This window comes from Mustela nigripes, chromosome 12, assembly GCF_022355385.1.
Source record: "Mustela nigripes isolate SB6536 chromosome 12, MUSNIG.SB6536, whole genome shotgun sequence".
NCBI lineage: Eukaryota > Metazoa > Chordata > Mammalia > Carnivora > Mustelidae > Mustela > Mustela nigripes.
Window position 1 is genome coordinate 157,690,217 of NC_081568.1, and position 11,336 is coordinate 157,701,552.

Below are 11,336 nucleotides of genomic sequence, written 5' to 3' on the forward strand. Positions count from 1 at the left end.
TTATCTCTCATGTCCCTACAGGCTGTCCATTTCAGCATTTGTCACAGGAAAAGGAATGCCCATTAGTATGACATATAAAAACATGCATCTTTCCAATCCCAAGAAGAACCATTCTGGTTTTGCCATCCACTTGGTCTGGACAAGGAGGAAGCTTCTTAGTATCACTTCAATGAATACAATGAGATATTTTAATGATAATTTGTACTCTACATATCTATATTATTACCAGACTATGCAATGCATTGTTCATATGATTATGTCAATGAATGCATAAATCATGATGTCTGTGATATTAACTCTTTATATTGATACATTGTATATGTTCTTTATCAATTTCCTTAGTGCCATCTTCATATCTTTATTTCTCAGACTGTAAATGAGGGGGTTCATAGTAGGTGGTACCACAGTGTAGAATACAGAAACTAGCAAGTCTAAGAGTGATGGATATTTGGGTAAGGGATGTAAATAGGCAAAAAAAAAGGCAGAAGAGAGAAACAGAGTCACAACAAGGAGGTGAGGCAGGCATGTGGATATGGCTTTGTGCCTTCCTTCTCTGGAAGGCATTCTCAGCACAGTGGAAAATATATAAATGTAAAAAATATCAATAAACACAAAACAGCCAAAATCTAACACTAGACTGATCCCAATGGCTACTAATTCCCCAATGTTATATGAACAGGCAAGAGAGAGCAGTTGTGGGACATCACAGAAGAACTGATGAATTTCAGGAAGCCCACACATGGGTATGGAAAAGGTAGAAGCTGTATGAAGAATTGCATTGAGACTTCCACTGACCCATGAAGTGGTGGCCATCTGCATACAGGCTCTGTGGCCCATGATGTTGTCATATCTGAGAGGATGGCAGACAGCAACATAGCGTTCATAGGACATGACTGTGAGTAGTGCTACCTCTGTACTGGCTAAGAGAAAGAAGAAAAACACCTGTGAAATGCATCCAAGTAATGAAATTGTGTTGTGATTCATTAGAGAGTTCATGATGGATTTGGGGACAGTGATGGAAATGAGGCAGAAATCCAGAAAGGACAAGTTCTTTAAGAAAAAGTACATAGGGGTGTGGAGCTGATGATCCTTGGTGGTAAGGGTGATGATGAGAAGATTCCCCAGTAGAGCTGCCAGGTAAATTAGCAAAAATAGCATTGCATGTAAGACCTGGATTCCCCTAACATCGGAGAAGCCCATGAGGAAAAATATGCTCCCAGAGGTGAAGTTGTCCATTTTTCTATATTTGAATCATTTACTCTAAAAAATAAATCAGAGTGGAAGACAAACCATGAGATACTGTGGACTCTGAGAAAAAAATGAAAAAAGAAAAACAACAACAACAAAAACAGAAGGTTTTGGAAGGGAGGGGGTGGAGTATGGGTGAGCTTGGTGGTGGGTGTTAAGGAGGTCATGTATTGCATGGAGCACTGGGTGTGGTGTATAAATAATGAATCTTGGAACACTTAAAAATAAAATTAAATTAAACAAAATAAAGTAGGCAACTTAAGACTCAGATGAGGACAATTTACTATTGTATTTTCTTAATATCCTTTTCTCTTCCTGTCATATGCATCTATCAAAATATTTAAGATCGCATGAAACTGCCACCAGAAAGCCTCCATTGCATCAGGGAACCACTGTTGATCACACTGCCATGTGACTGAAAGGAGTGTCAGTCCATTCCAAATCATCTACTTCATCCACCTATCCAGATCAAGAACTGCACTCTGCATCTCACTAAGGTGGAGTTTTTCATAAAGTATATTGTGATAAGTAATGAGGAAAGCCATAGAATGTGAGCAATCAGTCCCAAATATAAATTTCATCTTACTCATTTACTAGATTTTTGATTCTTAATTATCTGAGTATTAGTTTATTCAATGTACAGAATGAACTTTCTTATCTTACTGAAGTGAATGATTTGTAAATCATGTAAAAATACCCAGCCAGGTGCCTGGGTGGCTCAGTCAGTGAAGTGTCTTACACGTGATTTCAGCTCAGTTCATGGATTCAGAGTCATTGTTTAAAACCCTGCATCGGGCTCCACAAAAACCAAATAAAACAAAAGCCAACAAACAAATGAAGAAACACCTAGTCTAATTCATTAACAAGGTCTTCAACAAATACCATTTCTTCTATTTACCCAATCTCCTTCATTATGCCTGAGTCAAGAAATTTTGAGAAACTATCAAAGGATATTTTTTCTTCATATTTTAAATTTCTTCCTTCCTTCCTTCTTTTCTTTCTTTCTTCCTTTCTTTCTTTATTTCCTTCTTTCTCTTTGTGTTGGATCATTACATTGTATTATCTTTGAGCTGTTTTGTAATCCATGAATCGTTGTAAATTTTAATAATATAAATTATTCTTGTTCACAAAACACTAATCAGGTACATTTCTAAGGAATGCTATTGACTATTGCTCTGTATTCAGACCAATTTTGTATTTATTTGTAAATTAATTTCAGCATTCTTTATCTGTCTTCATGTTTATGATATCTGTAATTTTTCTTCTGAACCTCATGCAATATCTTACCAGTTCCCTCATTCACTAATAAAATCTTTTACCATTTTTTTAAATTTTTACATAAGTCATGATCTTATCCATTTTTAAAACTTATCCTGTACCACCTGCCATGCATAACAGCTGCTCACATTAAAACTCAAATGTTGAGTTAAAACTCAAATTTTATCAAACTCAAATTTGTTAAAAAAAATTAGGTAGTTATCAGGAACACAAAAAATCCTTTTTTTCCCCATTTTGTTGATTAAAACCGATGTATACATAGAACTGATCTTTTTGAATTGTGCAGCAAAATATTCATTTATATTTTATATGTGTTGAAAGTTTTTTATCTTCTCAGCAGATCCTCCAACATTCTTGCTTTTGCCTTTCAGGAATTGTTCCATTGAATCATATTTGTCCCATTTAATTATGCAAGGCAACAAACTCACCTTATTTTTTTAATATTTTATTTATTTATTTGTCAGACAGAGATTACAGGTAGGTGGACAGCCAAGCAGAGAGAGAGAGAGGAGGAAGCAGGCTCCCTGAGGAGCAGAGATCCCAGGACCCTGGGATCATGAAGTGAGCCGAAGGCAGAGGCTTTAACACACTGAGCCACCCAGGCGCCCTGTCACCTTCTGATTTAAACCTGATTGGCCAGCTTTCCTTTTCTTTTTTTATTTTCTTCATTGTATCCATTCTCTATGGGTTACCCCATCATCTACATACATGAGAACTGTAAATGCTCCTGTGATTTTCCACCAAGCTCACCTATCCTTTACCTTTTTGCTGAGAGAAGGGGTTCTCTCCTTAGAAAGTTGCAGTGCAGTCATAAATTGGAAATACTAGATGTCCTTTAGTATGACTCTTTTAATTTACATATTAGTGACATCCAGAAGAGATATCTTATGCAAGATTCCATTATGAGGCCATATTAAGTAGATCCTGAATTTCATCTTGTATTTTAAATGTCTAATCTAAAACCATTAATTTATTAAATGCAAAAATGTGTTTCCTAAACTATTATTGATTTTCAACTAAAACTTTTTTGTCTTATTCTTGATAAAACTTCCACCCCAGGGATTTGCTCTCTAGTTTTCCCTGTCTCCCGATGTTTGAAATTCCATTATTCAGATAAACATACAAAAATTCAGCAAAAATGCTTGCATTGATTTTTTGTAAATATATATGCTCTGTGAAAAAAAAATACGGTAAACTCATATTCTACTAAAATCATTATATGTGATCACAATATGATCAAAATACAATGCAGTTCACTGTGGTTCATGGAACATATTAAAACATTGAAAAATATGTAGAATTCAGCTTTTATTTATTTAGTTATTTAAGATTTTATTTATTTGTTTGACAGACAGATCACAAGTAGGCAGAGAGGCAGGCAGAGAGAGAGAGAGGGGGCAGCAGGCTCCCTGCTGAACAGAGATTCCCAATGCAGGGCTCAATCCTAGCACCCTGGGATCATGACCTGATCTAAAAGGCAGAGGCTTTACCTACTGAGCCACCCAGGCGTCCTGAATTCAGCTTTTAAAATCAATTACATCTAGTTAGTATATTGCATAATTCTTAACGTGAAAAGGATTTTCATCTAGAATTGTTTGGTAGGAAAATATTATGTTCTTTTTTTCTTGAATAATTAAGGCATAAATCAAGGGTGAAAATGTTTATGTTAAATAATTGGATTACCAGAGGAAATAAGTTGATTTTGTTACTAAGAAATTATTTTGATTGCTGGAAACTCTAAAGTACACTTTGAAGATAGAAGATAACTAAAAGTAATTTTGGTGATTACATTTCCCCCAGTTTTATTAACATATAATTAATGTGTAACATTGTTTAAAATCATACTATGAACAAAATCTTCTATTTATCTGGGTATCATTTTAGTTTCTCCTTCATCACCTTTATACTTCCTTAAAGGGTATTTAATGCATGCTATCTTCCAATTACATCTACCTATGTTTTCTTTTACCCCATCTCATATCATTTGTCATAAAATTGGCTAAGCAATCAGCAAAAAAAAAAAAAAAGAAAAAAAGAAATATTTTGCAAATTGTCTTCTATTACCCAAGGTCAATGTGCACCTTTTGTTCTTTATGTCTGTGAGCTCCCCTTGGGATTTATGGAAAATGTTTTTTTTTTTTTTTCCCCTCACAACATCTCTACTCAGCTAGACCAGAGATTCACAAAGTATGTGGCCCTTGGGAAACAATATCAGAATGACTTGGAAACTTGCTAGAAATGCAGATTTGGGGGTTTCATTCCATACATGCTGAATCAGAAGTTCAGTAATGAGGTCAAATGAGATGTTTTAACTATGCATGCTAGGATTTGATGCCAATACTCAACTGACTGAGCCACCCAGATGTGCTGCTTCACTTCTATATTTAAAGTCTACTTTGGAGATTTCAGCAAACAAATAAGTTCTCAACAGCAACCTCAGTTTTTCATTAGAGACACAGTTATTTATCTTACAGTTGTTTATTCTGAATTGTACTTTATTTAACAAAATGGGACATAATATATTCCTACCACACAATTCTAATATACATGTAGAATAGTTTTTATGGGACCAAATGCATCAGACACTAAATGCTTCAGGAATTCTGAGGAAATCACAGTGATTTGGATATAGAATATGGGAAATTAAATGATTATTCCTTTAAATAACAATACCATATAAGAGACAAGAAAATAGAAGTTCCCAAAAGTCAGAGATGTAGTATGAACAAAGAAGGCCTTGGCAGCCTGAAGATTGTGTAGGTAGAATGCTTTACAGCAAAGATGTGCAGACAGGATATGGAATAGGCATCTGAAGAGTTGCAGGACATAAACCAAGTGGTTAAACCTTTAGATGTCTACTCCGACAGCAAATGTGTATCACTCTTTAAAAAGTGTATCACTTTAATGAGTGTATCACTCTTTAAAAAGAATGGCATTTAACATTGGTATTTTTGAGAACTTAACCATTATTTATGTTTGGTAACTTTTGACAGGAAGGTGTTTTTTGTTTGTTGGTTTGGTTTGGTTTGGTTTGGTTTTTGAGAAAGAATTAAGAAATGAGTGTATTGTTTTAAATAGTATGCCTATGAGTTATTTAACAAAGGTCCAGATTAAATGTCCTTTCAGTAACTATGAGATGGAAAGAGAAAATGCAAAATAAATTAAGAGAAAGAAGATGGTTTGAATGTCCTATTAATAATAAAAGTTAAATCAAGGTTCAGATAAAATTGTAGATACAATTTTATTCAGTTCAGATCCAAAAGCAGCCAGAAGATAGTATGTACCTGTCTGTGCCCAATGGGTATCTGCTTTTTTTTTTCTTTTCCTTTTTCCCACTCACTGCAATACTGTTGCATGTGTTCTGAACTCTAGTGTTAAAGCAAACTGTTCTGGTAACTAAAGACTTAGAAGAAGTTTACAATTGAGGGTTCTTTTTAATTTCCATTTTTTGTTTTTGTTTTGTTTTGCTTCAGAGAGTATGAACAAGGTGTTTCTTGTTTTGAAATAAAAAGGTTATGCATATCTGAGTTAATTACAAAAGAAAATATAAAAGCTATAACTGGTACTAAGAAATTCCCTGCGTTATCATTGCATTTTTAGAAGTGTTTTGCTGCAGGAAAAAAGCCATATTTTTTCCTTTGAAATATCAGCACACTTCCAACACCCTAATACAACCTGCCCTCCATACCTGGGCCAATAATGGAACAAGCACTGGCCTCTCTTCACTTCCTTGAAATTTCTTGGTTCATAATAATTGTAATGTTAACTGTTTACCTTTGGTTTTAAATAGCTGAAAGGTCAGATCCATATATCCTCTGGAGGAGGATTTATTAACCATCATCCTCTTCCACTTTGTTCCTTCTAAGTATCAGATAGGTGTGTGGTTTTTTCCTTTTGTTTTGTTTGTTTTGCTTTCTTTTGTTTTAAATGCATGAATCTGAGAAAACGTGCATTTTGGCAGGCAGCCAAAGGCAAGAATGAATCTCAGTTTCTAAAATGCACTTTGGGAAAGTAAGATATTGCCTAAGAACATATACCAGCTTCATTCTAAGGTTTTTCTTATGTGTTATTAAATATGACTTACATTCATGCTAAAAACAACACATTAGATGGATAGAATGGGCCTGTGGACAGCTTAAAAAACTAGTCTCATTTAAACCACACAGGATACAAGCGGAATTCGAACACAAGTGGCCTCGCTTCTAAAGTTTATGTTAGAATGTCTTATATGTTCAAACTTAGACTTGCCTGTATCATCAATGGTCACCATCAAAAGCTTTTGCAGAAGTTTTACTTCAACCTTCTCCTTCAGAGTGCTTCTCTTTATTTAAACGGACTTCATGTTTCAGTTAATTAGAGGAGGAGACACAAGTCCTGTGGATGGTAGACGGTTGGTTTAATGAGGTCTGCTCCTTTCTGTATCTCTTTTTGTGGACTTTCATAGGGTAATACTGACAGCTAATTTTCATAGTACTCCGCCCACTTCACCTGTGTTAACTCCTCTGAGCTATGAAACATATTATCATACACTCTTTGAAGATGAGAAAATGAATAATTACAGAATTATAATCATCCAATTATGGTTTAAAAACAAAATAGGAGGCATAAAAAGATTCAGAGCAAGTAAAGTTTAACCATCATCAGATTCTTTCAGCTGCAGAACATGATCTTATACAAAATTTTGTCTGGACATACTGCACTAAGAATCATGGGATTCTGTCCTTGTTTTTTCATTGTTCTAAAGTGATTCTCTATTGATTGGGTTAGTACCTTGGGAATAGAGCTAAAAAAAAAAAAAGGAAAGAAATGGACTTTATAGTTTTGCCTCACTTATTATCAACATTGTAACAAAAATTAAAAAGACACAGACTCTTATTCTGACTTTACCTGGGAAGATCTTTCTTTACTGTTATGATAGGAAAAGAAGGTTTCATTACCTTAAAGTACATGAACCTACTTTACAGTGAGGTTGGGCAAGTATTAAAGTGTATATGAATGATTATACTTGATTTTGTGTGAGCAGTCTTTTTATTAATTTTCCCCCTATATTTATTGATCTTTATTGCTTTCATTAAGCTTACCATATATTGGAGAACTTAGAAATGATCAATCCCATGCTTTTCAGATATAAGGGCAGTTATCTACTTTTTAAAAATGTTTTTGGTGGTAATATTTTGTACATGGGCTTTATTTTAATCTAACCAAATCAAATGATCTATTTCATCATTGCATCTGGCTTTGAGATTGTGTTTACAAAACATTATTTTTTAAGAAAGGTTTTATTAATTTATTTGACACAGAGAGAGAGAGAGATCACAAGTAGGCAGAGAAGCAGGCAGAGAGAAGGGGAAAACAGGCTCCCTGCTTAGCAGAGAACCTGATGTGGGGCTTGATCACAGGACCCTGATATCATGAAATGAACTGAAGGCAGAGAGGGGTAATATGAAATTGGGATATACAAGAATAATGAAAGTTACAAATTTGGGGAAAATGTCTAGGAACTCACAAAATAAATAATATAAAATATGATACCATATACCTAAAATATGGAGGGGAAAATAAAGAATGGGTTCAAACTTAAATGACCATCAGCTTAATATAGACCATTATATGAAGATTATGTTAGAAACAAACCTAACAGTAATCACAAAATAAAAGCCACTATTAAATATGTACAGAATAAGTAGGAAAAAATCCAAGCATATCACTATAGAAGAAGCAAACTATGAAAGAGCAATGTAAGAAAGGATCAAAGAAAATCACCAGAAACAATCACAAAGCAAGTAATAAAATTGTAATAAATACATATTGATCAGTAGTGACTTTGACTCTAAATGGCCTAAAAACTGCAATCAAAATACACAGGATGACAGAATTGAGAGAAAAACAAGATCCATCTATATGGTGCCTATACAACACTCATTTCAGCTTGAAATACATCTGCAGATTAAAAGTGTAAAAATGGGACACCTGGATGGATCAGTGGGTTCAGCCTCTGCTTTTGGCTCAGGTCATGATCCCAGGGTCCTGGGATCAAGTCCCACTTGGGCTCTCTGCTCAGCAGGGAGCTTGCTTCCTCCTCCCTCTCTGCCTACCTATGATCTCTCTCTCTGTGCCAAATAAATTTAAAAAAATCTAAATAAATATAAATAAATAAATAAATAAAAGTGGAAAAATAATAAAGACTCTTGATTCCTGGAAAGAACTGAGTGTTGCAGAAAGGGAGGGGGATGGGGGGATAAGGTAACATGGGTAAACAGATGGATGGATAAGGAAAATGTGGTTCATATACACTATGGAGTATTATGCCTCCATCAGAAAGGATTAATACCCAACTTTTGTAGCAACATGGACGGAACTGGAAGAGATTATGATGAGTGAAATAAGTCAAACAGAGAGAGTCAATTATCATATGGTTTCACTTATTTGTGGAGCATAAAAAATATCATGGAGGACAAGGGGTGTTAGAGAGGAGAAGGGAGTTCTAGTAAATTGGAAGGGGAGGTCAATCATGAGAGATTATGGACTCTGGAAAACAATCTGAGGCATTTGAAGTGGTGGGTGTGTGGGAGGTTAGGGTACCAGGTGGTGGGTATAATAGAGGGCATGGATTGCATGGAGCACTGGGTGTGGTGAAAAAGTAATGAATACTGTTATGCTGAAAATAATTAAATTAATTTAAAAAAAAGGTAACATGGGTAACATGTCCATGGGTGATGGACATTAAAAAGGGAAAATGATGTGATGAACACTGGGTGTTATTAGCAAATAATGAATCATTGGAACATTACATCAAAACTAATCATGTACTATACCCTGGCTAATTAAATTTTTAATTGGTGCATTTCTTTTTTTATTGTGTTATGTTAGTCAACATATCATACAACATTAGTTTTTGATGTCATGTACCAAGATTCATTGTTTATGTATAATTGTATTTAAATAAAAAAACAAAAAGTGAAAAGATGAAGAAAAATTTATCATGTAAGTAGATGTCAAAATACAGTCAGAGTAGCAAATACTTATATTGGACAAAGTAGACTTTAAAATAATGACTATAAGAAGAGATAAAGAGTGACACTATATAATCATAAAAAGAAAATTCAACACAAAGTTACAGCAATTATAAATATTATGTATCTAACATGGGAAACTCCAAAATATGTAAAAGGTTAATAACAAAGATAAAGGAATTGATAATAATACAATAATAATAGGGAACTTCAATACCCCACTTACACCAGAGGACATATCATATAAACCAAACTCAGCAAGAAAACAACGGTTTCAAATGACACACTGGAGCAGATGGACTTATCAGATATATTCAAAACTTTCCACAGTAAAACACATAATACACTTTCTTTTCAAGAGTGCATGGAATATTCCTCAGAAGACAACAAATACTATGTCACAAAAGAAATCACAATAAATTCAAAAACATAAAGATCATACCATGTATTTTTTCTGACCACATTGCTATGAAACTAGAACTCAATCATAAGAAAACATCTGGAAAGAGCACAAATACATGGGGGTTATACACCATGTTTTAAACAATGATGGGTCAACCAAGAAATAAAAGAAGAAATAAAAAAAAAATACTGGAAACAAATGAAAATCGAAATCAAAATATTATCAACTTTTTTTTTTTTTTCACAGAGCTGTAACAAGTAATCCTAAAATCTGTAGGGAACCACAGAAGATGCTAAATATCCACAGAAACATTGAAAAAGAATGTTGAAAAGCTGGGAGCACCTGGCTGGCTCAATTGGTTAAATGACTTCCTCCAGCTCAGGTCATGATCCTGGCATCTCAGGATCAAGTCTGACATTGGGATCCTTGCTCAGTAAAGAGTCTGCTTCTTCCTCTGACCTTCCCCTCTACATGCTCTCTATCTTTCTCTTTCCCTCAAATAAACAAATAAAATATTTGAAAAAGAGAGAGAGAAAAAAGAAAAGAAAACCAAAGCTGGAGGCATCACAATTCCAAATCATGCTGTATTACACAGATGTGATCACCAAGAGAGCATGGTACTGGCACAGAGATAAGTGAAACAGAATATAGAACACAGAAATGGACCCTCAGCTTTATAGTCAGCTTTGACAAAAAAGGAAAGAATATCCAATGGAAAAAGGACAGTCTCGTCAACACGTGGTATTTGGAAAATTGGATAGTCACCTGTATAAGAATGAAACTGGACCGTTTTCTAACACCATACACAAAAATAAACCCAAAATGGATGAAAGACCTCAATGAGAGTGAGGTATCCATCAAAATGCTAGAGAATAACAGAGGCAGTAACCTCTTCTACCTCAGCCACAACAACTTCTTGATAAACAGGTCTCCAAAGACAAGAGGAACAAGATGAAAACAAAACAAAACAAACAAACAACAACAACAACAACAAAACTATTGGGACTTCATCATGATAAAAGCTGATGTTAACATCACTTATCATCAGAGAAATACAAATAAAAACAATGATGAGATACCACCTCATACCAGTCAGAAGGGGTGAAATTAACAACACAAGAAAAAAAATGGTGTTAGCAAGGTTACAGAGAAAAGAAAACCCTCTTACACTGTTGATGGGAATGCAAACTGAAACTGTATGAAAGTTCTTCAAGGGGCGCCTGGGTGGCTCAGTGGGTTAAAGCCTCTGCCTTCGGCTCAGGTCATGATCCCAGGGTCCTGGGATCGAGCCCCACATCGGGCTCTCTGCTCCGCAGGGAGCCTGCTTCCTCCTCTCTCTCTGCCTGCCTCTCTGCCTACTTGTGATTTCTCTCTCTGTGTCAAATAAATAAAAT

General features: G+C 34.8%; 1 protein-coding gene across 1 annotated transcript; it reads right to left on the bottom strand.

Moving 5' to 3' along the window:
• Positions 1-300: 300 nt before the first annotated feature.
• Positions 301-1,236, bottom strand: LOC132027693 (olfactory receptor 14A16-like). Its single transcript, XM_059416447.1, has one exon. It carries the CDS (start codon positions 1,234-1,236, stop codon positions 301-303), a length of 936 nt encoding a protein of 311 aa, XP_059272430.1.
• Between the last annotated feature and the right edge of the window lie 10,100 nt (positions 1,237-11,336).